Below are 26,716 nucleotides of genomic sequence, written 5' to 3'. Positions count from 1 at the left end.
CCTGGGTGTGATTAAGCAGAGTTTCCACCTCTCAAGTGCCCAGTCTAGACATTCCCTTCCTCTTCTGATAACTTAGCCCTCCAGCCAGGTCACCTACCATTGCTCCCTCTTTCTGGTTATCAAAGTCCCACGTTCAAAATAGTGTAACTCTGGTTGCTAATTTGTCTGTCTTCAGGTCCTTCTTTCTGGACCCCAGGGCCCTCAGGTTTCCCCCTTGGGTCCCTGCACACTAACTCAAATATTTCCCACTCCAGCTAACCCCCAACTTAAGTCCTCTTCCAACCCAAACTTCTATAGGGAAAATTCGGCAGTATGTAAAACTTCCAAGCAGATATTTCTCCTTGTATTAGAATGTGTTTACCTATTATATATTCTAACAGAAATAATCAAAATTGTGCTTAGTTCATCTAGCAACATGGAAGTAGCCCAGTCCATTATCAGTTCCATAACAGTAATGTGGCCTTGTTCTTAGGGTATGTGCAACGTGCCTCAGGTGGCATGTGACCAGGATTCATTACCAAATTTGGTGTGTTGGTTGGATCATTAGGTTCCACAGCCCTGGCCAGGTACTGATGGAGAGTGTGATGTGAACACTGATCTATGCCCCATGACATTTCTTTACTGTACTCTTTCTTGTTCAGTCCTTGCAGAAGTGAGAACTTCTCCATTGTAATGTTGGAAAAAGTAAGCAAGAAATGAAGAAAATGCACCTGAATCAAAACTTTAAATGCCAGATCTATCTCTTGGGGATTCTTATCTATCGTCCATTTGTGGTCTTGTCCTGCAGTTCTTACATATGCAAAGCTCCCATAAGAGGTCTGCAAAATTTTAAGATGGAAGAAAATTTCCACGTTAAAAGAAAATGCAATATACACTCATCACTGAACTGATTTAACATGACTTATCCCTTGCTTGATTTGTGAGGTTAGTCAAAACAATATAAAAAAAGCATAAACAATGTTTTAGGAACTATGTGGATAAAATCACATACTGCAATTGGGAAGGCTTCACCTTCAGTCTTGCTTGCTACTTTGATGTGGCTGTCAGAACAATGGAAAAATTGGATGGGTTGTAGAATAAATTAGTCCTCTCCTTAGCAGAGTATTCCACTATCCCAAAGAAGTACAACTCTGCCAGAATTTGAAATTGGAATAGTTAATAGGAAATGGATATATCAGAGACACATCTTAAAATATAGATAAGCTTGGAAGGATTAGATTTTTATCAGTAAATATTGGTAAACATTGATTTCACTGTACATACACAAACTGAAGAAAAAAAATTCTATTGATGACGATATCTGATGTTTACAGATAGGTAAAGTAAAAAAATGCTGCTTGAGAACTTATTAGAGTTTGATTTATTAATATTTACTTTTTATATTTTGATATGTCAGGTAGACAATTTGTTTTATTGGTTATAAACCTTTCAGCTTTTTGAATCTCAACATCTACTATCATCAAATTATTCATGACCCCCCACTTGTCTGAGTCCCTCATAATTTACTGCAACTGTGAAAATTTAAATTGATAAAATAGAAAAATGCTTAAAAATAAACATTGATATCTGTCACAATTAAAAAAAAAATCAAATTCTGCCAAGCCTAAATATAAACTACTTCATCCATACTATAAGGATTCCAGAACAAATTGGCTTTCTTCTTGTTGGTTCCCTCACTTAAATCAATAAGATGACATTACTGTAAGAAAGTAATATAACAATATTGGAAACCCACTGGTATTTTCTTCCATGCCATTCTAATTCATGCTATTATTAAAATGCATTCTCTGTTCATTATCTGAGTAATTGGAAGGAAGGAATATATGTGAATCTTTAATATTTTCCTGTGAGGTTTTACAAAAGATAAAATTGCATTTAAAAAGGTACTTTGTGCCATTGCCATTTATAGCCCCCTCATAAAAGCTGTTAAAATGCAATCTGATACAATAAGTGTTTGAGTTTGTGCTGTTTTTGATGCTCCCCAGCAGGTTAGGTGATTTGTGTTCTTAATACATCTTAAGAACTATGTTCTTCCACTGTATCTATCTAGTGCAATATAAAACCCTATCACTGAGCTATCTGAGCTCTTTAGTACTCTCCATTCAAGAGGTGGTGCTCAGTTTGGAACCCCAGATGCATACTTTAGGAAATGTGGTTTATTTGTGTCTCTAATGACTGGACTGGATCACTGAGTCTGAACAAACCTGAACTTTTGGAAATTCAAATTTGGATCCAAATGTCATGACTTGGGGACCATATCTAGTGCACTCCATGTGCATTCTTAGCAGGAAGCAAGAATATCTTCAGCCTCTTTGCCCACTCTTCAGTTTCACATTTTCCACACCCAGTATTTTCACTCTTTTTTCACCTCTTTTCTTCTTTCCTTTCCTTTCATACACTCACCAAAATCTTATTCTTGCTCCTCTTCTTTGCTTTCCTTATGCTTCTCCCTCCCATCTCAAAGCACCAAAGTATTCCCACATTCAAATCCCTCTGTCTGATACCTCTTTTCTCTTTCCCTCTGCCCCATCATGTTGTTCTCCCTCTCTTTCTGCTCCTCAGCTTAAGAATTCCATTTTCTGTTGCTGCTTCTTATCCCCACCATGAAGCATGATCGCTCCGACATTAACCTCCCCTCCTCTATCCCTCAACATCTCCCCCTTTCAATTCTGTCCCTGTTGACCTTCATTTTCACTTTGGTCACCTCAACTCCCCCTTTCACTTCTGCTTTCCCGCCAGAACATTCCCACTCATCTATCAGATCTCTCCATCCTCTCCCCCAGTCTCTGTTCCAGAGACCCCACTCTAACTTCTATTCCTCCTCATCTCTGCTTCAGCCCATTTCCCTTTCTCCTTGCCTCTGTTCCCACAAAAACCCCAACTTGTCTTTGTCCTGCTAAAAGACTCTCCTAGATGCACCTCCCCCACCAAAATGCAAGACGCTACTATGCTCCAGGGAGATGACACCCAAGTCACCTCTGCCAACCCCAGAGGACTTTAATGGTCCTCACTCTCCATGTGCCTCTGAATCTGCAGACTTGCCTTTGTCCTTTTGAAACCACCCTCAACTTTCCTAAAGAGCCCCTCAGCTGCCACTGCCACCCAACATCTTCAGCTTGGCTCTCTGATCTCCTCTAACTTAACTCTGTCCCTCTCAGAAGCACCCAATTCAACTCTTCCTTCCAAAACTGGTTCTATCCCTTTAGAAGTTCTTAATGTGGTGGTTGCTCCTCTAACGCACTACGTTGACTCCACCGCTTGCCTCCATCTCAGTTCTGGGTACCCAGAACCTCTCAGTTTGGTCTCCGTCCCCCATAATGCACATCATAACACCAGACTTCCCCTTGCCTGTACTTTCCTCTACACAGAGAAATCATAGAAATGTACGACTAGAAGGGACCTCAACAGGTCATCTGGTCCAGTCTCCTGCCCTGAGGCAGAACTAAGTTTTATCTAGACCTTCCCTTGCAGGTGTTTGTTTAACTTGTTCTTATAATCGTCCAATGTCAGGGATTCCACAGGTGCTTAGCTACCCTTACAGTTAGGAAAGTATTCTTAATGGCCAAAATAAATCTCCCTGGCTGCAGTTTAAGCCCATCACTTCTTGTCCTGTCTTCGGGAGCTAAGGAGAACAATGTATCACCCTCCTCTTAATACCCTTTATATGCTTGAAGACTATTATCATATTCCCCCTCGGTCTTCTTTTCTCCAGCCTAAACAAACCCAATTTTTTCAAACTTTCCTTGGAGGTCATGTTTTCTAGTCCTTTTAATCATTTTTGTTGCTCTCCTCTGGGGACTTTCTCCAATTTGTCCACATCTTTCCTGAAGTGTGGTGCACAGAACTGGACACAATATTCTAGCTGAGGCCTTAGCAGTGCTGAATAGAGAGAAAGAATTACTTCTCATGTCTTGCTTACAACACTCAAGCTAATACCTCCCCAAATAATGTTTGGGGTTTTTTGCAATGCTATTACATTATGGACTCATATTTAGTTTGTGATCCGCTATAACTCCCAGATCCTTTTCTGCAGGACTGCTTTGTAGGCTGTCTTTTCCCATTTTGTATTTGTGCAATTGATTATTCCTTCCTAAGTATAGTACTTTCCATTTGTCTTTATTCAATTTCAGATCATTTCTCCACTTTGTTAAGATCATTTTGAATTCTAATCCTATCCACCAAAGTACTTGCAAACCCTCCCAGCTTGGCATCATCATCATCAGACTTTATAAGTGTACTCTCTATGCCATTATTAAAATCATTTATGAAGATATTGAATAGAACTGGACCCCACTTGATATGCCCTTCCAGCTTGATTGTGAATCATTATAACAACTGAATATGCTTTTGCAACCAGTTGTGTACCCACTTTATAGAAGGTTTGTCAAAGCTATATTTCTCTAGTTTGTTTATGAGAAGCTCCCCTATCCACAAAGCTTGTTACCCTGTCATAGGTTGGTTTGGCATGATTTTTTCTTGACAAATCCATGCTGACTGTTACTTATCACCTTATTTTCATCTAGGTGCTTACAAATTGTTTATTTGCTCCAATATCCTTCTGTGTACAGAAGTTGAGCTAGCTCATGTATTATTCCCTGGGTTCTTAATCTTTTTTTATAGTTGGGTCCTATATTTGCCCCTTTCCAGTCCTCTGGAATCTCTCCTGTTTTCCACGAGTTCTCAAAGATAATTGCTAATGACACTGAGATCTCTTCAGCCTTAAGTTTCTACGATCTATTTCATCAGGCCCTGCTGACTTGAAGACATCTAACTTGTTTAAGTAATTTCTTAACCAGTTCTTTTCCCATTCATGATCTGTTATGGGAGGGTGCTGGTATATGTGGTGGACAATAGGCCTGGACTCCTTCACAAGCTGGACTCCTTCTTTGAGACATCTCTGCTCTTCTTCCTCCACAGCAACAGAGAGCAGACTTCCTCTATCAGTTCGCTTGTAAGCTCTTTGAGGCAGGGACTGTCTTATTTTGTGTTTTGCACAGCAAGTGACACCACCGTTGTAGGCATTTAACAAATAAACAACTTTATATCCTGGTCAGCTGCTGATTGGCTGTTTGCTTTGCGGGTAAGAGCATCTCAATCAGGACATGTCTGGAAGGACAAAGTCATTATCCTCTCCTTCCCACTGCTGAGAGAGAGTCTGTGATTACATACAGGGGTCTCTTCCAGCTCCAATTGCTATGATTGTCCCAAAGCACGCTCCTCAAGAGGCAGCATGCCACAGGAAAATCTCTTCACCCTAAAGATGGCTTACTCCTCCTGCTGCTATTACCAGTATTTTCTGTTAGAAAATTTTAGCTTAGCAAATTTGGATGCCTAAAATCCAGCTCCCTAAATAAGGGGTGTAATTCCCCTCCAGAGGCGCTGATCATTCCCAGTCTCCGGGGGAGTCAATGAGAGCTGCAGCAGCTCCACCATTTCTGAAAAGCAGGCCCTTTCGCCGTGAAAGTGTCCCTTTATGACCCAAGTTTTAAGACGCTGGCCTCACTCCTTAAAAACAGGCACAAGCCTGGGCGCAGTGGGTGATCAGTCAGGGCCGTATGCTGGAGGAAGAGAGCGGATGTGGCACTTTCCCCCACTGCTGCCCCGCTCAATCATCCATCCCATTAGCCCATATTCTATTCTTGGCCAGCCCTCCCGCGTTGCCTAATCCCGTTGACAACTTGCTGCCAAACCTGCAGGCAGCTGCAGCTCCTTGGCTGCCTCCCGCCGGGGGGGGCGGGGAGGAAGGGCTGAGAGCAGCAGCCGGAGAGCAGGCGGGATTGCCAGTCGCCTGGCGCTGCAGCCGCAGCACCTTTGACGTTCCATTGCCTCACGTGACGAGGCGGCTCCGTTCCAGGGAGGGGAGCCGCGGCCGCTTGTGCAAGGCTGCGGGGGAAGTCGCAGCCTCCGCGGCGGCAGCAGCAGCAGCAGCAGCAGCCGCCCGGGTGCGCATTGTTTGTGTGATGACCGATCCTCGCATCCCGCCCTCCGCTGCCGGCTGACACGGACCGCGCGGCGCGCGTCGGGGGGAGGCGGAGGAGAGGAGCCGCTGCCGCCGTGCAGCCAGTGACCTTGGCCCGGGGAGGTAAATAGGCAGGGCGGGGAGCGGGCTACGGGGGGAATTCGCCCTCCCTCCCCACGCCCCCCCCCCCCCCCCCCCCCACAGAGCGGCGCGGGTGAGGTGCCGGCCAGCCCGGGGGGCTGAGGGCTTCTGGGGCTGCTGTCCGCGGTGCTGAAAGCCCAGGCGCGGGCTTCTTGCCGCAGGGCAGAGCCGCCGGCCGCGCCAGCCCGAACGTGCCGCGGGGCTGCCTGGAGGCGCCGGGCCGGCGGGAGAGCGGAGCCCCCCAGGGCTGGCGGGGGGTGGGGGGGGCGCGGTGAACCCTACCCCCGCAGCGGGCTGTGGGGCTGGCTGCTCAGAGCCCGGCTAGCCCTCTGCAGCCGCCGGCGCCCTCCGCCCGTGGAGGCGGGGGGAGGAGGCGACGGAGCCGGCATCGTGGGTGGCCGGGGGGCTCCCCCCACTCCAGGGGTGGCACGGCTCTTTGTGCAGGTGGGTGAGCGCTGCAGCGGGCGATGCCCCAGGGCGGCTGCTGGGGCGCGGGGTGCGGGGCGAACCGCCGGCTGAACAGCGGGGAGGGCAGCCGGCTAATGGGCAGTCCCTGGCACCGGGACACAGGCGGTGGGAACGATGCGGTGCCCAGTATTCGGGGGCGGGGAGGGAGCGTTGTGCAGGGAGATGCCTCTACGAGAGTGTGCTCAGCTGGGGGGGGGGGGGGTGTCAGCGGAGCGGTGTGAAGTGGCAATTCATTAAAGTCGAAACTGGGTTAGTACATTACACGCATTCAGTATTTACAAGGGGGTAATGGCAGTAAACGGGGAATTAGCTGTTTTGCCACAGCGTAAATGTCGGGCGGAGAAACGGATGATGGTAAAGTGTTTGGAGTAAGTCAGGTCTATTAATCACCGTCAGTAGAGGGAAGGAGACCTGCTGCAGCTGTATCTCACCGAGATCGCTCTTACCTTTCACAGTGGCCAATTGCTCAGCGCAACCTTTGCCAGAGGACCATAGCATTGGGACATGGCGCAAGGAAATAATTATGGGCAGAGCAGCAACGGGGTGGCTGATGAATCCCCAAACATGCTAGTGTACAGAAAGGTAGGAGGCTTTTTAATTTCTCTGAAACAGTTGGGCAAATGACATTAGGAAACTTTCGCTCCTGATTTTTTCCCCCCAGAAAATGTAACTATGTTAACATTTTGCCTCCAGTTGTCTTGTTACAAGCTGCTGCTCTGATGTTCCATTTGTAGGAGTACAACATGGTTTCAGAGCACCAGAGATCTCAGTCCTTTACTGTTCGAATATTACTGGAAAATTTGTATACATGATGTATACTTTACACTACTTAAATAGCAACAGTATGGGCGTGTGAAATGTTAGCTCGATATCCCAGTCCGTTTATCTGTTGTCTTTTATTTTAAGAAATGACCTAATCTCTTGCTCTCGATTTTAAAACACAGATACATATGCCAACTTTGCAAAGTGTTCAAGAACGTTTATTCTATAATGAATGCTTTAAACATTCATTTATGTTCGGTTCATTTTATGTATCAGATGGCAGAGCTGCAATATTTAGTTTATTTCACCTGCTATTTCCACGTGCTTGGTACCGCTGATATGTGATGATAAAATATTTTAAGATTGAGTTAGACTATTCCCTTCTAAAATCATTTGACTGTAAAATGAGTAAAATTTTTACATACTTTATATTTTAGTTTTCAAATAACAAATGTGTTATGATTAATTAGCCAATTATTTACATTGCAATTAAAGTGTTAATTGCACATGTGGTATGAGGAAAATAATTGTGTAGATTTTTTTTGTTTTGCAATCAATAGCATTTTTAAAATTTATATTCCAAGGATTCTCTCTGCAAATAGATTTCCCAACATGATAAATGTTTTAACAACAACATCAATAAACAAACTCCCAGACATTGACCTAAATAATGGGATTTATTTGGCTACTGTACTTCAATTAGAACAGTTGCTTGGGGAATTTGAGATAGGTTAGTGTGGAAACAGATTGTTTAAACTAAGAGGATAAAGTTGTCTTTACCTTTGAATTTGACATCTTTAAATAAATACAGCTAAATTATAATTAAATGAGAAAATTCTTAAATTGTGGTAGTGGTGAAAGAGAATCTTTCACACAAACTTGGATGCAGAATGTTTTAACTACCTGTTTACTCCCAGAATTTAGGGAGTTGCAATTAGTTTGTGGTTATTTAAAATAGAAAAATCAACCCTTATTTTGTCTTATAGGAGTTGACACTCTCCCCTCCCCCCCACATTGACTGCAATAAAAACATTGTCCGAGTAATGTTAGTGCTTCTTCAATAGTGAGAGTAATTGATGTGTCATCAGATATTGTGGTAATAGACTGTTCTTTCCAGAGATTTTAAATATTTTGTTAGTCTCAAATTGATGTATAGTGCATGCTTTCTTATTTTCAAAGATACTGCTGACTTCAGTGGGATTTGGGAATGCCCAGCACCTCTGAAAATCAGGTTACTTTTATTTACTTGACTAAATTTAATTTTAGAAATTTGATGCACACAAGTTTGGAAAACTTTGCATGTGTGTGTGTGTAATGTCACTGGACCACCTTTCCATTAACTTTACAATTGTGTACAAAAATTTTGTCTATGCACTTATGTATATTTATATAGTAAACAAACATGGGCAGAATGGTTATCATAATATGATATTTCCTAAAATTTTATTGCACCTAGTTGATTTGATTCAGTTTCCTCAAAAACATAATATTTCATTACATTTTATATATACTTAAGAGTAAGTTTCATTGTATACTGGATGGTATAACTATTGCCTAGGAGATATTAAAAGTACTTGGGCATCACAGTTGTTGTTCTAAAGGTGCTGTACTCAGATACACCTTTTTTTAAACCCACTAAACTGATTCTTTTATTTTTAAAAAAAAACATCTATCTCATTGCTGAAGTGTAATTTCCGGACATATGTAACGTGTATAGGAAAGTACAAACACAGTGTTTATTTACCTAGTTTTTCTATGGTATTTTTTTAAACAGAGTTGTATAGTAGGACACTTTTCACATATCTTAATCTTATGCAATGTAATCTGTCATGTTATTTTTGAGGTTGGGAAAGAATTTTACCCTGGGTCAGGTTGGCAGAGACCCTAGGGGTTTTTCAGCTTCCTCTGTAGTGTGGGTTCCAGGTCACTTGAAGGTTTAAGCTACTATAAATGGTGAATTCTCTGTAACTTTAAGTCTTGAAATCATGATATGATGACTTCAGTAACTAAGCCAAAGGTTATGGGTCTATTACAAGAATGGGTGGGTGAGGTTCTGTGGCCTGCAATATGGAAGATGTCAGACTAGGTGATCATGATGGTCCCTTCTGGCTTTACAGTCTATGAGTCTATGCCTGCTTTCTTTGATTCCTTTAACTACTCCTCTTGACCTATCATACCATAGATTGTACTGACAGGTGTCACAGTCTTGGGTGAAAACTTCTAAGCAATGTTCTAGGAAACAGGAAACAAAATAAGATCTGGTATTTTATGTATTTTAAAAGTACATAGGTGTATGTGACAGGATGCAAATATGATACTACCGTCAACAAATATAGAAGACTTCTGGGTTTAGACTATGAAAAGAGGTTTTTAAAGCATAAGTCATTTGGCCTCAGATATTACCAGCTGCCTTTGAAGTCTTCAAATATGATGGTTTAATAGTGGCTGCTACATCACAGGAATTTTGTAATAAATTTCAGAACATAATGCTCCTCCATTTTCTAAGAAGACGCTGCAATGACTAGTAAGTTTCGCTGCATTTTGCCATTGTATTAGGGATGAATGAACTGTGATGAGTAACTAGAGTAGGGGCCTGCCAAATTCATTAGAAATTTTTTTTCTAAATTAATTATAAGTTACTTGAAACTTACTTATTAGATTAGATATTAATTAGAAGTTACTTGAAACTTATATTTTCTAAATTAATTAGAAGTTACTTGAAAAAGTTATGTACTTTTGGGGTGGTTGTCTCTTGGATGATTGAATATTTAGAATTCAAAATCTTTTTACATTTTGAATGCCATGGCTTCAATGTGATTGGGTTGAACTGTTTGTAACGATATGATATTTATGCAGCATGATTGTGTGGGATGGCAATCTGATATTTGTACCCATGAGAAAAAGAGGAAACGTAATATTTGTTGTGATAGGTAAGAGACAGGCCTTGACTGTAGTGAATACAAAGCAAATTCTTTATTGAGGATGCTGAGCACAAACATAACCCTGTCATTCTCACTGTCTCTCTAGCTCCAGTCTAATTAAATACAGGCTGGACTGCCTAGAGTCACAGCCCAGGTCTTCCTAAATCCCGGTCTAGTCAAGTCATGAAAGGACCAGAAAACTTGAAGAATTGGATGATTTGAGATGGTCCTGAGTCACAATGTTTGGATCTGAGATCTGATATGAATCTGCATTTTTATGAAATTCAGGCGTATTTGGATTTAGTATTGAAGTTTGGTCCATCATAGAGAGAGTCTGAATTCCAAGGTCTGGATCTGACCTTTTTTGAAGGTCACAGGGTTTATAGATCCAGTGTTAATTTTCAGAGATGCCAAGCCCTGACAGAACCACAAAGATTACAGTAAACAAGCTCATCTCTCACCCATAGTTAGTTTCTGGTTAGTTACCAAGATAAGGAAGTTGAGAAAGATGATTGGTTTGTCTAGAAAAGGAAGATGAAGAAAACATAGTAGTATAAAATGAAACAATCTCGATTTAGGTCCCTTCTTCCAGTGTCCCATGTTCATATCCACAGAAAGTGTACTGCACATTTAGATGATTTTTTTTTATAGAAAACTCAGATAAAATATTTGAGTTAAATATTTAGTGCATAAATGACTTGTTTAAATCTGTATTGCAAAAGGCACTAGCACAGATAAATAGTTCCTTATATCAGTATCATGCCACCTCTGAAAACTCTTGTACTTTTTTTCTTTTAATAGAATGTCACCTGCATTACTTTTTTTAGATGCCTGCCTCATTATAAAATAATGAAATATGACACATAGGTGGTGCCAACATACCTTAGGAAGAGTCCTAAAATTTCCTGGTATTAGCTTCAGACAAATATGAACATTTTGAAAGTATTACTTTTATTTCCTTTCCTACTGAGTCTATGTCAGTCAGCAATTAAAAGCTGAATTAGAAGATGTAAGAACACTGGAACCATTAGTGTTTGAACATCATATAGAAATCTTTGATTTCAGCAACACTTTCCATTGTGGCTAGAAGTTGGACTGTAGAGAACTACTAATATTGGCTTTTTTTTGTATCTTATGAGTTTAAGTTTTCAGAACTTGAGGTTGTTTTCTTTCTTCAATTTGTGATGTGGAGAGGATAGAATTTATTGTTGGGAAAACTTCTAATTTTAGGACCACTACCCCATGCTGTATTTCCTTGAGTTGAAAAAAGCCATGGGATTCTAATTGATCACTCTCCTGTTCTGTTTTAAATGAGTCTAAGTTGAACAAGTTGAATCACCCTATGGGGGATTATGAACTCTAATTTACAAGTTTACTTGCTTTATTATCACCTGTTTCAGATATTCCAATCCAGCTTTGGCCCTTTTTGTGATATCAGGACTACCTTTGTTGGAGTAATTAATTATATTCTTGTTGACTGAAATTTTGAGTTACCACCTCTCTCCCTGCCCTAAATATTAAAATAGCTTTTAATGTAGGTAATCATATTTTCATAGTGTTTGAGACTAACATGTTCTTGGTTCTATTTCTGTTCCAGTAATCAAAGGTCATACTTGCTGGTACCCACATATAGCAAAAGCTAGACTTGTATTATAAGTTTATCTGCCACTCCACTATAATTTGACGCTACTCATAGAAGTGTGATATTTACAGGAATGGTGTCTTGCCATTCATATTATCATTGTTTCTCTACAATCTAAGCTGTGGAAATGGTGATAACTCTCTTTCGTGCCCCCCCCCCCACCATTTCAAAGCTCCTCCCTCAAAATAAATTGGCTATTTGAAGTGGCAGTCAAATAAAATTGTATTGGTAATGCGTGGGTATTCTCAAGTATTCACTTAAGGAAAAAAGTTGCCCTGTGGAAGTTAGCCTGACTGCAGTCTTCATATTTGGGAAGGACATGAAGGATAGAATTTTAAAAATGTTAAGCAATGGCCTATAGGAGACTTAACATTGACTTCAATAGGAGAAGAATTAGTCTGGCACTGTGTACTTCTGAATATGCCTATATTATGCTGGTACTACCACTGATACATAAATGAAAATATAAATTGAACCTACTCATAGACCTGAGAGCACTCCATTCAAATCCTTCCAGAGTCATCAGAAACATCTTTAGCTGTTATATATTCATCCGTGTCAGCTATGGTTTTAAAATTATTATAGGGAACTCCTGGTGCAAAAATAAGTTACAAGAACTGAAAAAGTTGGCCTTTTTGTCCCCAAAATAACTATTTCCAATTTTCAGTGGCTCATTTTTAATTTGCATGTAGCAGTATCCCCATGGACTATGATCACATTATACCTGACCACACAGAAAGGTCTGAAGGCCCAGTTAATATTTTCATGGAAGATGAAAATACCAAGGAAGACTGAGGTACTATGGGTAACTGTTATGATGACTGAGTAAGTGGTTCTCTTATTGTTGAATAAGGATCCATGAAAGTATTAACTCGGTCCTTAGATCTCTCTACTTGGTCAGATATACTGTGATCACAGCCCAAGGTAATATTGCTACAGGCACACTAAAGCTGAGCCACTGAAAATTGGAAATAGTTATTTTGGGGACAAAAAAGGCTGATTTTTTTTCAGTTTCTGCAACTTATTTTTTTCAACATGAATTCCTTATAACTTTAGATCCATAGCTGATGTATGTATAAAAGCTAAAGACATTTCTGATGACAGTGGGAGGATTTGAATGGGGGTGCTTGTAGGTCCATGAGTAGGGCCAACTTATACTTTTATTTATGTATTACTGGTGATGCCACCATAATGTATATTTCCTTCCAGGAGGTGGAGACAGGGAAAAAAGCTTTGAGCTATGTCACTAATACTATACAATTGGATTACTAGCTGCAAGACTCCATTTCTTCTGTCTTCAACAGGTGGAAGGAATTTCTTCTGGCTGCACTGAGGCATTGGCTGGCTTTTTTCCTTTAAACTGTAGTCTCACAGAAAGTTCTTGATAGAGCTGTTTGCCTGCTAGGAGGTGTTACTGCCTAAACCATTGTTTGGTCCACTGTTGGGGCTTATGTGGTCTGGTTGCCAGTCATCAGCTTCTACCTCCACATTAAGAGGAATAGCACCATGTAATGTGGTGTCCACCCCACACAAGGCCTGCACGGGTAAATTAGGCCAATTAACCTATAGGGTGCACCTGGAGGAAAGTAAGGGCATGCCAAGGCCTAATTGCTGATGAAGTCCAGCAAGGGGAAGAGCTGGATGAGGTTTATAAAGACAGGAAATTGGTGGCAGAAGGGTTTGCAGGGGAGATAGTCTACAGTCACTTCCTGGGAGAAGGTATGTGTACTTGGGGTCCTCCCAAGGAGGAGGGAGTTTGGGCTGGTAGACCCAGAGATGGGGGCAGGCAAAAGGTAGAGCTGAGAAGTAGGAAGGAGTCCAGGAAAAGGGCAACATAGTCTGCCAGAAAGGAGGCCACTGTTGCTAGAGATAGGGTCCCTGGTCTGGAACCTGGAACATGGGCCTGTCCTCTACCAGACATTGGAGGAGTGGCATGGTCAGGGCAGTGAAGGGAAGATTGCCATTTTTGTATGGAGGACTTTGATAGCCCAGAAGGGGAGGACTATAGTGACCTCTCTGGAGGGCTAAGTCATGAAGATAGAGAGCCTATAGGGCAAGGAACTGACAGAAGGGGGTGTCAGACCTGGAACCAGCTAATCCCGAGACCAACCAGGAAGCAGCACTCCAGCGGTGAGTGGACCCCATGACACACCTATAGGGAAAGGTCCTGCATGTATGTTGGGCCCCAAAAGTAAGTGTGGTGGTTCTGTTAGCTGATAATCCTTGCTGGGCGGGGAGAATTGAAACCTAATGCCACCAGGTGATAGGCAACCCCCCCCCCAATGCTGTAAGCTTGAAATTACAGCATTACTTGCCAGTGACTGAAACAAGTAGAAAAATGTTACAGCATGCCACGCAACCATGACGCTTCTTTCTTAAATCACATACATGCAGTTTAATACTTTATACGCCTGTGTGGATTGTACATTGTCACTTTTAGTCTCTCTGCTTTTTCCCTTTTGAAGCACTCTACATTAGTTACTATGGAAACAACCATTCTATTGATAGTGACGTGTGGTATACTCACTTTTTTATTATGATTTTAAATTTACAGCATGTTTTTTGAAATGCCAATGTTCAATATATGTCTTATGATATAAAAATTGAGGGATTCTCAGCAAAGCAAAAGAGGACGTCTGTAAGACTGCAAATTCAAAGTTCACAAATAAATACAACCCGTTAAAATATATTTTTTCAGTTTAACAATGTCAAATGAATTAAAAAGGTGTCTAATAATGGATTAAGGAGAACCCAACACCATCCCCCACCAAATCAGAGCATAAAAACCATTTTCTTTAAAATAAAGAGTTCCCAAATTCTACCCTGCAAACCCAAACTTTAAACAACAAAAATCTACAGAGGACATTAAAAAAAAAGTCAGTAAAATATACGTATTGCATTACATTTCAATATATCTGTTTTCAACCCAAATGCTGGAGAAGGATAACATTACAGCAATGTATAATGATAATACCTAGCACTTTTCATTTGTGGATCTCACAAAACATTACCAAAGAGGCACATACCATTATCCCCAGACCTAACCAATCAATTTCTGCTGCTTGAAAGAGAAGAGAATGCTGAGTATGGAAGAGAAGAGACATCAAGGCTGGTCTTGCAAGATACTAAAAACTGTCTGGGGATGCTGAGAGAGCAGGCATGACTAAATCAGGAGAGTTGGCAGCAGTGCTTTTTACTTCTATTTAAAGGCTAGTTACTTTCCAGAAGGCTCTTAAACACAAAACCAGAGTGACTGAGTTGCAGTTCTCACAGGAGAATATTTAAAACCAAACACCAAGACAATTCCATTTTAAAGTTGAGAAAAAAATTGAGACTTCTGAGGTATATCAGGGCCACTGCAGGCAGGAACAGAAAATAAACAGGCCCAGGAGTTCTGGGAAGCTCTTCCTCTTGAAGGAAAGTTGGAGGGTCAAATCTTCTAGTCCTTAATCCAGTAAAACTTCTATTGCCATCAGCGCCTGCACTCAGATACTAACATCACATTGAACATGTGATAACATGTGGTCAATAACTATATACTTCATACTTAAATATCTGAGCCATCTTATCCAGAGTACACATCTTATACACATTGGCTCAGGGACTACATTTTCTGGCATATTCTGAACAGTGCTGAGCACACAGATGGTGCCCAGTGAATAATACAAATCATGACAATAATAGTCAACTTCATGGACTCTGGATGCAATCTGTTCTTTGTTCTGGAATTGGCCTGGATACAGCTGAAACCTTAAGAATTTGAGGCATAAACACATCTGATACTGATATGACACTTTGTGATTCCTTTTCTCAAACTCGGAACAAAATATGACAAAACAAAATGGGGTTCAGTTAATTGCACAACAGCCATTGCTCTACAGCCCAGCATGGGGCAGAACCTGCCACCCCTTGGGAGTTAAGTGATCTCTTCTCATTTGACTCTCATTCTCCATCCTTCCTGGTCTCTGTGCTGCTTTTCATGCTGCCAACCATGACATCCGTCCCAACCTCCTGGGACCGTTTGCTGGAGTCTCAGAGAACTGTCCGTCTTGGTTTTGCTCCCATCTATCAGATCCTCTTTTTTTGCAGCATGCAGCAGAGCAGTAGGCTGATCTGCTGGATAGGGATCTAGCTCTGAAAAATCTGGGTTCTACTCCCCCTGTGGACTTCCTGTATGACCTCAGGCCAGTGCCTTAAGGACCGAGTTTCAAAGCATTTTAGGCACCCAAAGATGCAGCTAGGCATCTAGTGGGGTTTACAAAACACCTTAACTTCTAGGCACTTTTGAAAATCCCACTTGGTGCCTAAACATGTTTGAAAATCTGGCATTTAGTCTGTTTGTGCCTCAGTGCCCCATCTATACAATGGGGATAACAGCACTGCTTTACCTTCGAGGGGCTGTGAGAATAGATAGGTTAGACACTGTGAGGCGCTCAGATACTATGGTGATGCGGCCACATAAGTACCACAGGTAGAGTGGGAACTTCTCTATACCATTGCTATCCTTTCCCTTGGTTTTGGCCCCTTCTTTTCACCTATGCCCCCAAATCTCCCCCTTTTCTAAATGGCACCCCTGTGGCGAGCTCTCCACTGGTTCTAAAGTGTGTGTGCATGTGGGTGGGAATGAAATGAGGAAGACACATAGCACGTGGAGGACCCCTCCATACTCAGCTCAGAGAGGGTCCAATTTAACCCAAAGTAAATATTACCTGAGAAGGAAATGTATTCCTCTGTTCTTTGTGGTTTTTAATAACCTGCATGCTTATGTTTTCTTTCTTTTATGGCGCAAGCCCGCAAAGAGTGCCACTAGCAGGTAGTCCTGTGCCAGCAGAGTCCTGCAGTATATATTAAGTGTCTGCTTTCCTGTCACACTTTGCAGGATGGGGACTCTAGTTTAGTGTGTTTCACTGTGTGTTCATTTTATTTCGTTTATTTAAATCCTTATTTGATCAGATATTTAAATAAGCAATGTGACCTCAGCTAATTGAAGTCTGGATTGTAGGGGTTTTTTTTTTTGGTACTTGGAATATTAGCCTGGCAAAACCCAATTTTCTTGCATGCTGATTGTTAATGATTCATAATTAGCCTTAATTTAATAATCATGAAAATAAATGTTTGCTTTTTTGTTCATTTCGCCTAGATAATAAAATCTCCATCTCAGACAATTAATATCCCTTAGAATGATGATATCATTCAATGCTATTGCAGTTCGTCTTCCACATAGTACATCTCCTCCTGATCATATTTATTTCTCCATAGTAAATGATATTCATGACTGTTAAAAACAAATCTGAAATTCCTGGTGCTTGGAGATTCCATTTTGGAAGATTAGGTTCTGTGACTTCTGGGGGAAAATTTCTCATATTTTTCCGTTGTATAGATTTGTCTTTGATATACTGTATTATCAGAACGAAAAAATGATTTAGCTCATTTCCTTTGAAAGACAAGGACTTGAAATTGTTCATAAAAATGATTCATTTTATTGCTTCTTATTCACCCAAACTCCTAGAAATCGCCAAGATAGAATGCAATGTGTCTTCCATGTGGGCCAAACTCATGGCACCTCTTAATTTGTCATTAGAAGCTACTCACACACATTTGAAATGGAATGGACACCAGTAATTAGAATGTGAATTTACAATAAAAACAAGATTCAAAACTAGGCTTCCTCTGAAGCTGTTTTTTTTAAAAAAAAAACAAAAAACCCTTCTATTTTATCTTTTTAAATCCTTGCCCTGTTCCTTCTGTAAAGGGGGAAAAATAGTGCAAGAAATATAAGATTGGGTGGCTGTGCTACAAAATCCCTGATTTTTAGTAATTTTCCACAAATTTTGTCATGCAGGTACATAGAGGCAGTGTGGTCTGGAGGAATGAGAATGAGACTAGGAGTCATGAGGTGTTCTTCATTCCAACCCTGGCTATGCCACTCACTTACTGTGTGGCACGTAACAAATTATTTTGCCTTTTTGTCTTGGCTTCCTCGTCTGTAAAGGTGTTTAATTAGACTCCCAATCCACCTATCTCTCAGGGGTGCTATGAGAATCCCTTGGTTAGTATCTATACAATGGCTGGAGCATATGAAGCACTATAAAAATTCTAAGTTATTATGAATGCAGTAATTTAATTAAAAACAATTAAAATGCTGTGAGCAATAAAACTCACCCAGCCACTCTCTCACACACTCACAGTAGATTACTAGATTTGAAATTTTGTGTGTGTGTGTGTGTGTGTGTGTGTGTGTGTGTGTGTGTGTTTTCAGAGTTGCCAAGCAACCACAAAACCCATTGAAGTCAAATGGGAACAAGAGGTGCTCAGCACCTTTGAAAAATCATGCAGTACCTCTGTTATTAAACAATGGGATCTTTTGTATTTAACTGAGTTAAACTAGATGCTCAGATCCTGGCTCCTGTGTCTTGAAGAACACAGCAAGATCATATACATTTCCACTTTGAGTAATGCTTCATTTTGGTTTCCAGGAGAGCTAGATGCCTTTCTCCCACACATGTGCAGCAGGAAAAAGCAACATAATGCTTTGTCTGTACCACTGCTTAATTTGTAATGAAAGAGGTGCTGGGTGCTGACGTAATTAGGTGCTGGGGCTCAAGCAATTTTTTTACATTCATAACTGATGCAGCAAGCCCAGAGGTGCCCTGCCACAAGTTAAGTACTGATCTGCACTAATGCCAGCTGTGACACTAAGCCCCATATTCTTCAGAGAGATATTGTTATGATATGATTATGGTGTAATTATGATCTATTTTATGCAAGATAGATCATGTGAGATATAATAGAAAAGGTTATGATTTACTGAATATGATTATCCTATTCGCATCTGAAATTAGGAATATTGACTATGTCTGTATTACAAATACGTTTACACCTGGGGAACGCCCACTAGGCAGAATGCAATCAGTCTAGATGGCTGGCTGGGAAGGGCAATTAGGGAGAACAATAGGTCTTAGAAGATGCTAATCTCCCACCAGGGAGCCTTCTTGAGGACACTACAAACAGTTTCTGACTCATGGCTGCTATGGCCCTAGAGAGGCATGTAACCAAGTCACCTGGTACTGTACTCCATCATAGAATACCAGTGTTTTTTCCACTGAAAGGTGTGAGAGCTAAAGTTGGAAACAAAGGGTTCCTGCCACATGCAAAAGCTATTTCAGGCAGGAGACTGACATCATCATGGTTCTTCACTGACTCCCTGCCCAAAGGAGATACTTGGAAACACTTCAGAAACAAAGACTGAACTGGGGAGAAGGGCTGAACCCAGGCTAGAGGGATTTCTAGCCTGTGAAAAGAATATCTGGGGTTTTAAGATGCAAGCAAGTGCAGCTTGCCCTCAAGAATCTCTGCAAGCTGTCTAAACCAACAATTAGGGTGAGAATTTGCTACTCATATTCAATTTCTTTAGTATATTAAACTTAGATTGCATTTTTGTCTTATTTGCTAAGTAATCTGCTTTGATCTGTTTCCTATCCCTTATAATCACTTAAAATCTATCTTTTGTGGTTAATAAATTTATTATTGCTTTGTCTAAAACCTGTGTGCACAGGAGTGATTACTTGGGGTAGAAAGCTGTGTATATTCCTCTCCACACTGAGGGAGGGGGCGGATTTCCTGATCTTATGTTGAACAGTTTCCTGTGCAGTGCAAGATGGTATAATTTTGGGCTTACCCTTCAAAGGGGGGGGGTGTGCACTTGAGTAAGTGGGCAGTTCCTTAGCTGAGCTTTCCCATGCAGACCTGATCTCAGCATCTGTGTGTCGCTGTAGTTGGGTGTGTCCCTACCTGTATGTGTGCTGGAGGGGGCTTGAGAGCCTGTCACAGCAGTACCGTGTAAAGGGACGCTAGGCTGTGGGTCAGGCGGGCTCAGTGGTACCCCAGGTGTCACCCCAGGGGGAACCTGTCACACCAACATCCCCTGTGCCTCACAAAACTGCACCACAGGAATATTTTTTCATATTATAAAGCCAACATTCTTTTCAGAGTTCAAGCAGCTTCTTCCGCTCCTCAGACACTTCTGACCCAAATTTGCAAGACTAATTTACCATGAAGGAATTGGTACGCTGTCTTTGCTCTGAGTCGCTGACTCCATCACTTAAGGACTTTCAAAACAGGTTCTAAAGTGTATCTCAACTGTCTGTTAACAATCATAATTGTGTGCGTCTCGTATTAATGTTGCACGTATTCCTCACTGTGATATTTATTCTGATGAACAGAACATAGTCATATTTGTTTATATGCATCCTAAATTTTCCTGCAGATGCAGTCAGTCACTTGTATACCTCCAGTTCATGACAATGTTGCATAATCATTAGGCAGATGTACTATACCTGAAATCTTAACATCTAGGATCACCAAAGCTTAAACAATTGTTCTTTTTTTCCTCCTCCAAGACATGGAGGCATGACTTGATGTAGCTTAGAAACAAAGGGTTTGATTCTCATTTACACTAAGGCCCTGTTACTACACCACAAAGTGATTTTACAATGGGAGTGCCAGACTGGTATAAAAGAATCAGTCCCAAAATTTAAGGTTTGCCTTTTGAAAATCTCTCAGCTATGGAAGGTGATTGATCCAAATGAAGATAAATGCAGAAGATGGCAGAGTAGTTTATGTCAGTTGGTTGTGTACTGACAGTGTGTGCTGCTTGTCCCTTTTCCTGTGTTTCTCCTGTCCCCTTCAACTTGTTTGGTTGAATGTACTCATGAATTTCACTTCTGTTTTCAGCTAGGAACGTTGTGAGTTGCCTTGGCATTTTGTGAAGTATTTTCTGCTTTCTGAATCAGATCACTGCATCTTTTAGGGTATTCTTGATAAGTATGCATGACCCTCAGTAAGTTAAAGGGCACTGAGTATGTACAGTATGTTCCCCCACTTGTGATTCATGATGAGTTTGTGTTTCATCATATTATGATCATTTCAGACCCAGGGTATAGAATTTTTGTGGCCTCCAGTTATACCACCTTTTTATTCTGTCAAATCTCACAAGGCAAGAAGGGTTAGGCTGGGCCAGTACTTGAATAAGTGACCTCAAGGGACCACATAGGTGCTGCTGGAAGTACTGCTGGTGACTCATTAGGTGGTGGTCTTCCACTGAGTATGAAACAACTTATCTTAGCATGATGTTAGGAGGGACTCTGCTAAAGACAATAAAACTGAAGTCCAGATTACCTTTGGTTATTAATTTCCCGAGAGGAAAGGTGTTAACATTGGTGTCCTGGCCAAATAGCATAAAATTACCTGATCTGCAGTCTCCCTATATTCTCTTTGCAGTTTCCAATGTGGAGAAGCCTGTATTGCTTGGTTGAAGTGTTGTATAACATTGTGTCAATCTGCTCAATGAAGTGCCATGTTTCATTCCATAGGTGAAGTTATCCCTGAGTGTGTTGCCTTGTTTCTAAAACACTTTGGGACATGCAGGATGAAAGGTGCTACACAAATGCAAGATTGCAATTATTTAGCACAAATTGGTCCAAACTTTGAGGGGTTTTTTTCATTGATATTCTTTTTGCAGGTCTTCCCAAGAAAAAAATCCTCCTCAGTTCTTTCTTTTTGGCTGTAACATGTGCACAATAAAGAGATCTCTTTTGCATAGTTTACAATCTTTCTTATGCACAAATTCTCTGGCCTGACACTACAGAAGTGAATGGGACTCCTATTAAATCTTACCTCTTACCATGGTACTGTATGGCCTTGTTTGTATTTCAAAAGATCATTTCTTGTTTTTAGTCATTGAGAATTAACACAATATCCAAATATTTTTCTTTGACTATTTCTTGATGTACAGGATTTCTTTGGAGTTTACATCTATACCAGCTGTCACCACCAATACATCATTTTAGTTCCTTAGAAGGCAATAAGAGCAGGTGAGTGAGAGTCTAGAGACCTTATTGTTTCTGACTCTTTCTCAAAGTCAAAATGAATCAATGGCAATCATTCAACCGTTCTGGGTTTCTATTTTAACTTCAGAGGAATAAACCCTGAGCTGAGTGCATTCCCTTCCTGCTGTACCGCACTGGTCAAATATGGCATATTGAAATCCCCAAATTGGCCTTTAGACACCAAAAACTTCAAATAACGATTAAGTACATATATATTTAAAGGTGTAGTATGCTAAAATGTCCTACTTCTTCAGAAGATTGTTTGATTTATGGCAGAGATTCTAAAACTGTGGTCTGTGGACCACGAGTGGTCCGCGAGCTCCATTCAGGTGGTCCGCTGATAGTTCACGCTAAGGTGCACACCTGGGCGGCCGCACATGAGAGAGGCTGGCGTGGCTCCAATAATTAGGTGCCTGGACCCTGGAGATGCAAATGTAGGGTGAGGTGGTGCCCCGGGGGGGGGGGGGGGAATAGGGGTAGGTGGGAGGGGCGGTGGGGTGAGAATGGGGGGGGGGGCAATTTGGGATGTGTAGGGCTGCTGCGGCCAGAGAAAGAGGCAACTTTCCCCAGCTCCAGGGCTATGGCTGCTGAGGAGAGACCCCCTTCATTCCCAGCCTCAGCTCTGTGGCTGCTGTGGCCGGGGAGAGACCCCCCTGCTTCCCAGCCCCAGCTCAGGGGCTGCTGCGGTGCGGGAGAGAGGGAGAAAACCCCCCTGCTTCCCAGCCCCAACTTAGGGGCTGCTGCAGTGCAGGAGAGCGGAGAGAGCCCCCTCTTTCCCAGCCCAGCTCCGTGGCTACGGTGGCGGGAGAGAGAGGGCACATCCATTGTATTAGAAAGGTAAGACTACTGATATTAAAATATGAGTTGTGTGCTTTTATTTGTAGAACAAAAAATGTTTATTATTAAGTTTTTTTTATATAGTGCTTTTATCCAAATCACTTTACAGTCGTTAGCTAACAGTACGAACAACCTTTGGAAAGATCATTAAGTGGTCCGCCGAGACCCTCAGCAACTTTCAAGTGGTCCGCGAAAAAAAAAGTTTGAGAACCACTGACTTATGGGATACAGTTATAAAGATATCTGGTCAATGAAATCAGAATATTAAACACACACTTTATGTACAAACGTGAATGAATGTAATTTCATACTGTAAATGAACTGGCCAAACTTTGCTTTCACTTACCCTGGATTTACACTGGGGTAACTATTGACATCAGTGAAGTTGTGGCAGACTCACATCAGTATGAGAGAATTTGGCCATTCCTCTTTTGCTGTCTTAAAATAAGCAAAAGATCTACTATACTCATATATTAACAGGGTAGTGAACTAGTCAGTGTGCTTTTAAGTTCTTCATTAGTATTCTCACTGGTGGACAATAGGCAACATTTTTTTGGATGAAGTGTGACTTCCTGCACGACAAAGATTGGAGGTGTACAGTTCACCATGGAAGTCTATTTAATATTTGAGGATTATTTCCTTATACAATAAAACCAGACCTGTTTATTCTAAAACATTCCAAATTTTGTGAATATGTTTACTTATTTTAAAATTATTTCCCCTCCCCCCGATTGGTAATAGGTTCTGTCTGAGTGAAACTTGGTTTCAAAATTTTCCATGTTTCTGTGGTGCTCCACCAATTGCTTTGTCAAAATGAATTAGCGGTACAAAATTGTCCAAACCAAAATCTCAACAGTGTTCAAGTGAAATGTCTCAAACACTTCAAATAATGTTGTATAGTTTTTACTAGTTGTATGTCTAAGTCACTTAGTGAAATCAAGTATCAGATTTGTGTTGGGAGATGGTCTGCATCGCTATAGCTGGTTAAGAAATTAAAACCTAATCTGAGGAAAAATTTTTTGAAGTTGATTTTGTTTCAGAGTGTTTGAAATGGACCATTCATTTTATTTTTTAAAAAATGAAGCTTTTTAACCATTTTATAACATTTAATAACATTTTCATTTAAGTTTTTAATGACTAAAATGACAGTTTTTAGTAAATGAAAAACTTCAGTAATGTTTCTTTAAAAAAGGATGAACCAGCTCTACAGGTAACTAAGAACAATATTCTGGATCTAGATAATGTTTTCATAGTTCTGGAAAGCTGCCTGGTGATGGGACGCTAAATGAGGAGGGCTCTGAGTTACTACAGAGAATTCTTTCCCAGGTGTCTGACTGGTGGGTCATGCCCACATGCTCAGGGTCTAAATGATCACCATATTTGGGGTCAGGAAGGAGTTTTCCTTTAGGTCAGATTGGTAGAGACCCTGGGGGAGTGGGGGTTCACCTTCCTTTGCAGCATGGGGCACAGGTCAGTGGCAGATTTAAACAAGAGGTTTCAGAGTAACAGCCGTGTTAGTCTGTATTCGCAAACCTGGATTTGTGCTGGAAATGGCCCAACTTGATTATCATACACATTGTAAGGAGAGTGATCACTTTAGATAAGCTATTACCAGCAGGAGAGTGGGGTGGGGGGAGGTATTTTTTCATGCTTTGTGTGTATAAAAAGATCTTCTACACTTTCCACAGTATGCATCCGATGAAGTGAGCTGTAGCTCACGAAAGCTTATGCTCAAATAAACAGATTTAAACTAGAGTAAATGGTGGATTCTCTGTAACTTCACATTTTTAAACCATGATTTGAGGACTTCTGTAACTCAGCCAGAGGTTAGGGGTCTATTTCGGGGTGGGGTGGGGGTGTTAGGTTCTGTGGCCTGCAATGCGCAGGAGGTCAACTAGATGCTGATGATGGTCCCTTCTGACCTTAAAGTCTGAGTCTACAAAAGCGCTTAAATCAATGTCTATTCAGGCCATCCCTTAAGCAGTTTTATCACCTCCTTAAATGTTGTGCTGAATAGAGATACTTCTCTGAATTGGCAGCCAAGTGAGTGAATTGATCAACCTTTTAGTTGCAGAGTGCTTGATTTAAAATTATGAAATGAAGTAATCCTGTGTGTGATTTCTTAATTCCCCCACCCCCATATTTCAAAACTGTGATATAATCAAGCACTGATTTATAATAGCTGTGCAGGACAGGCACAGAACTAAAATAAGGGCAGTATAGATAGGGACAAAAATAATCTGCCAGAGATGTGTACTAAGCCTTTCACAGCACCTGCTTCCAGTGTGTTGTGCCTGGTTTGTGATGCTACTCTAATTTCTTCTATCTTCATGAATATTATTATATTAATTTTCCATAACATGTATATGAAAAGATGAAGCAAACTATGAATAATAAATTAGCTGGTGATGCTAGGATGTGGATTAGAAGCATTTCAAAGGCTTCAGTAAATAAAAACAAAAAACTTATTCTTTTTCACTCCACATATTCCCAAAGATTCTGATTTCTTAGAGGCTTAGTTTAATAGATACCTTGGACAAGTAAATGTGTAGCTACTCCCTAATGAAAATTAGGTGATGCTGGGTCCTGTCTTGTTCCCATCGAAGTTGATGGAAATATCTGAGCTGACTTCTGTGAGATGAGGCTCAAGCCCACTCTTCCTTCAGGTTACAGGAAAAAAATACTCTGCAATATATTTTCTGATGGCTACAGTTAGCTCTTGGGTAGAATTTAGAGGTGATATTGTGGAGTAAAGGCTTGATCATGCATCATTTATGTCAAAGGGATTCTTATAATTAACTTCATTGGGATCAGGGCCACAGGCTCTGATTCAGGAAAGCATTCCTATTCAGGAATGGCACTTGGAATTCAGTGAGACTTAAGAAAATGCTTAAGGAAGTTAGGTGCGTAAATACCTGTAAATATCTGGCCCATGTTGAACTGCTTCCTGAATATGGATGGATGTAAGCATCACTTTTAACTGTAGGCATAGGCTCACTCCCTGAAAAATGAAATGTTGGGTTTTGTGGTAGAAAAATCTTCATTGGTAAGATTGCTTTTATTAAATTTTATATTTGCTGTTTCCCTCCCTAAGTTACGTTAGTAGTATTTTTTCATTTTTAATAAATTGACCTTTACTCCCAGAGTAAAGCTGAATGGCCATTTATCACTATTTACATATCATTTAACTCTGAAATACTGTGAAAGACTTCTGGGAAGCAAGACTAAATTAAATGTTTGTTAGATGAAATACAGCAAGTTAATATACATTTTTTTGATGAAAGAGGAAAAATGTCTGCCAATAATATTCTGCATTAGACTATACTAGAAAAGCACTTGCAGACAGAATAGTGTACTAAAACACAGTAGTAAACTCGATCACTGGTAACAGAAAACATAATTGTTGCAACATTGTGAAGAACTATCTATTGTTAACATATCCCTGCTCTTTACTGGGGAGAACTGGAACAGCTCAACTGAATCTATGCTATGGGGAAGCAGTGCATCCTAGTACAGTGACTCTCAGCCTTTCCAGACTACTGTACCCCTTTCAGGAGTCCAATTTGTCTTGTGTGCCACCAAGTTTCATCTCACTTAAAAACTACTTGATTACAAAATCAGACATAAAAACACAGAAGGGTCACAGCACACTATTACTGAAAAATTGATTCGTTCCTCATTTTTACCATATAATTATAAAATAAATTAATTGGAATAGAAAGATTGTACTTACATTTCAGTGTATAGTATATAGAACAGTATAAACAAGTCATTGTCTGTATGAAGCTTTAGCTGCTTTAGCTGTACTGACTTCACTAGTGCTTTTTACGTAGCCTGTTGTAAAACCAGGCAAATATCTAGATGATGTACTTCCTGGAAGACCTCTGCATACCCCCAGGGGCACAACATGTACCCCTGATTGAGAACCACTGTCATAGTGCATAGAACATTAGCCTGGGATTTGGGACATTCGCATTCTAACCCTGGCTCTGTAACTGGCCTGTCGCATGACCTTGGAAAATCACTTATCCATGTCTTGGTTTCCTCATCTGTAAAATGGGGCTAATGTAAAGTGCTTTGAGATCTACAGATGAAAAAC

General features: G+C 40.8%; 1 protein-coding gene across 6 annotated transcripts in view; it reads left to right on the top strand.

Moving 5' to 3' along the window:
* Window positions 1–5,779: 5,779 nt before the first annotated feature.
* RGS7 (regulator of G protein signaling 7) overlaps window positions 5,780–26,716 on the top strand; it is a 411,985-nt gene continuing 391,048 nt past the window's right edge. For 3 of the 6 annotated variants that reach the window (XM_074948901.1, XM_074948902.1, XM_074948900.1), the window contains exons 1-2: window positions 5,781–6,082; window positions 7,024–7,150. In XM_074948901.1, the coding sequence (XP_074805002.1) occupies window positions 7,073–7,150 (78 nt within the window). In that variant the 5' untranslated portion in view covers window positions 5,781–6,082; window positions 7,024–7,072. Of the gene's footprint in view, window positions 6,083–7,023; window positions 7,151–26,716 lie in introns of those variants that run through there. The other 3 variants (XM_074948899.1, XM_074948898.1, XM_074948903.1) reach the window with 2 other exon arrangements.

The sequence above is a fragment of the Natator depressus genome, chromosome 3 (assembly GCF_965152275.1).
Source record: "Natator depressus isolate rNatDep1 chromosome 3, rNatDep2.hap1, whole genome shotgun sequence".
Taxonomy (NCBI): domain Eukaryota; kingdom Metazoa; phylum Chordata; order Testudines; family Cheloniidae; genus Natator; species Natator depressus.
This window is presented reverse-complemented; position numbering and strand designations above follow the sequence as displayed.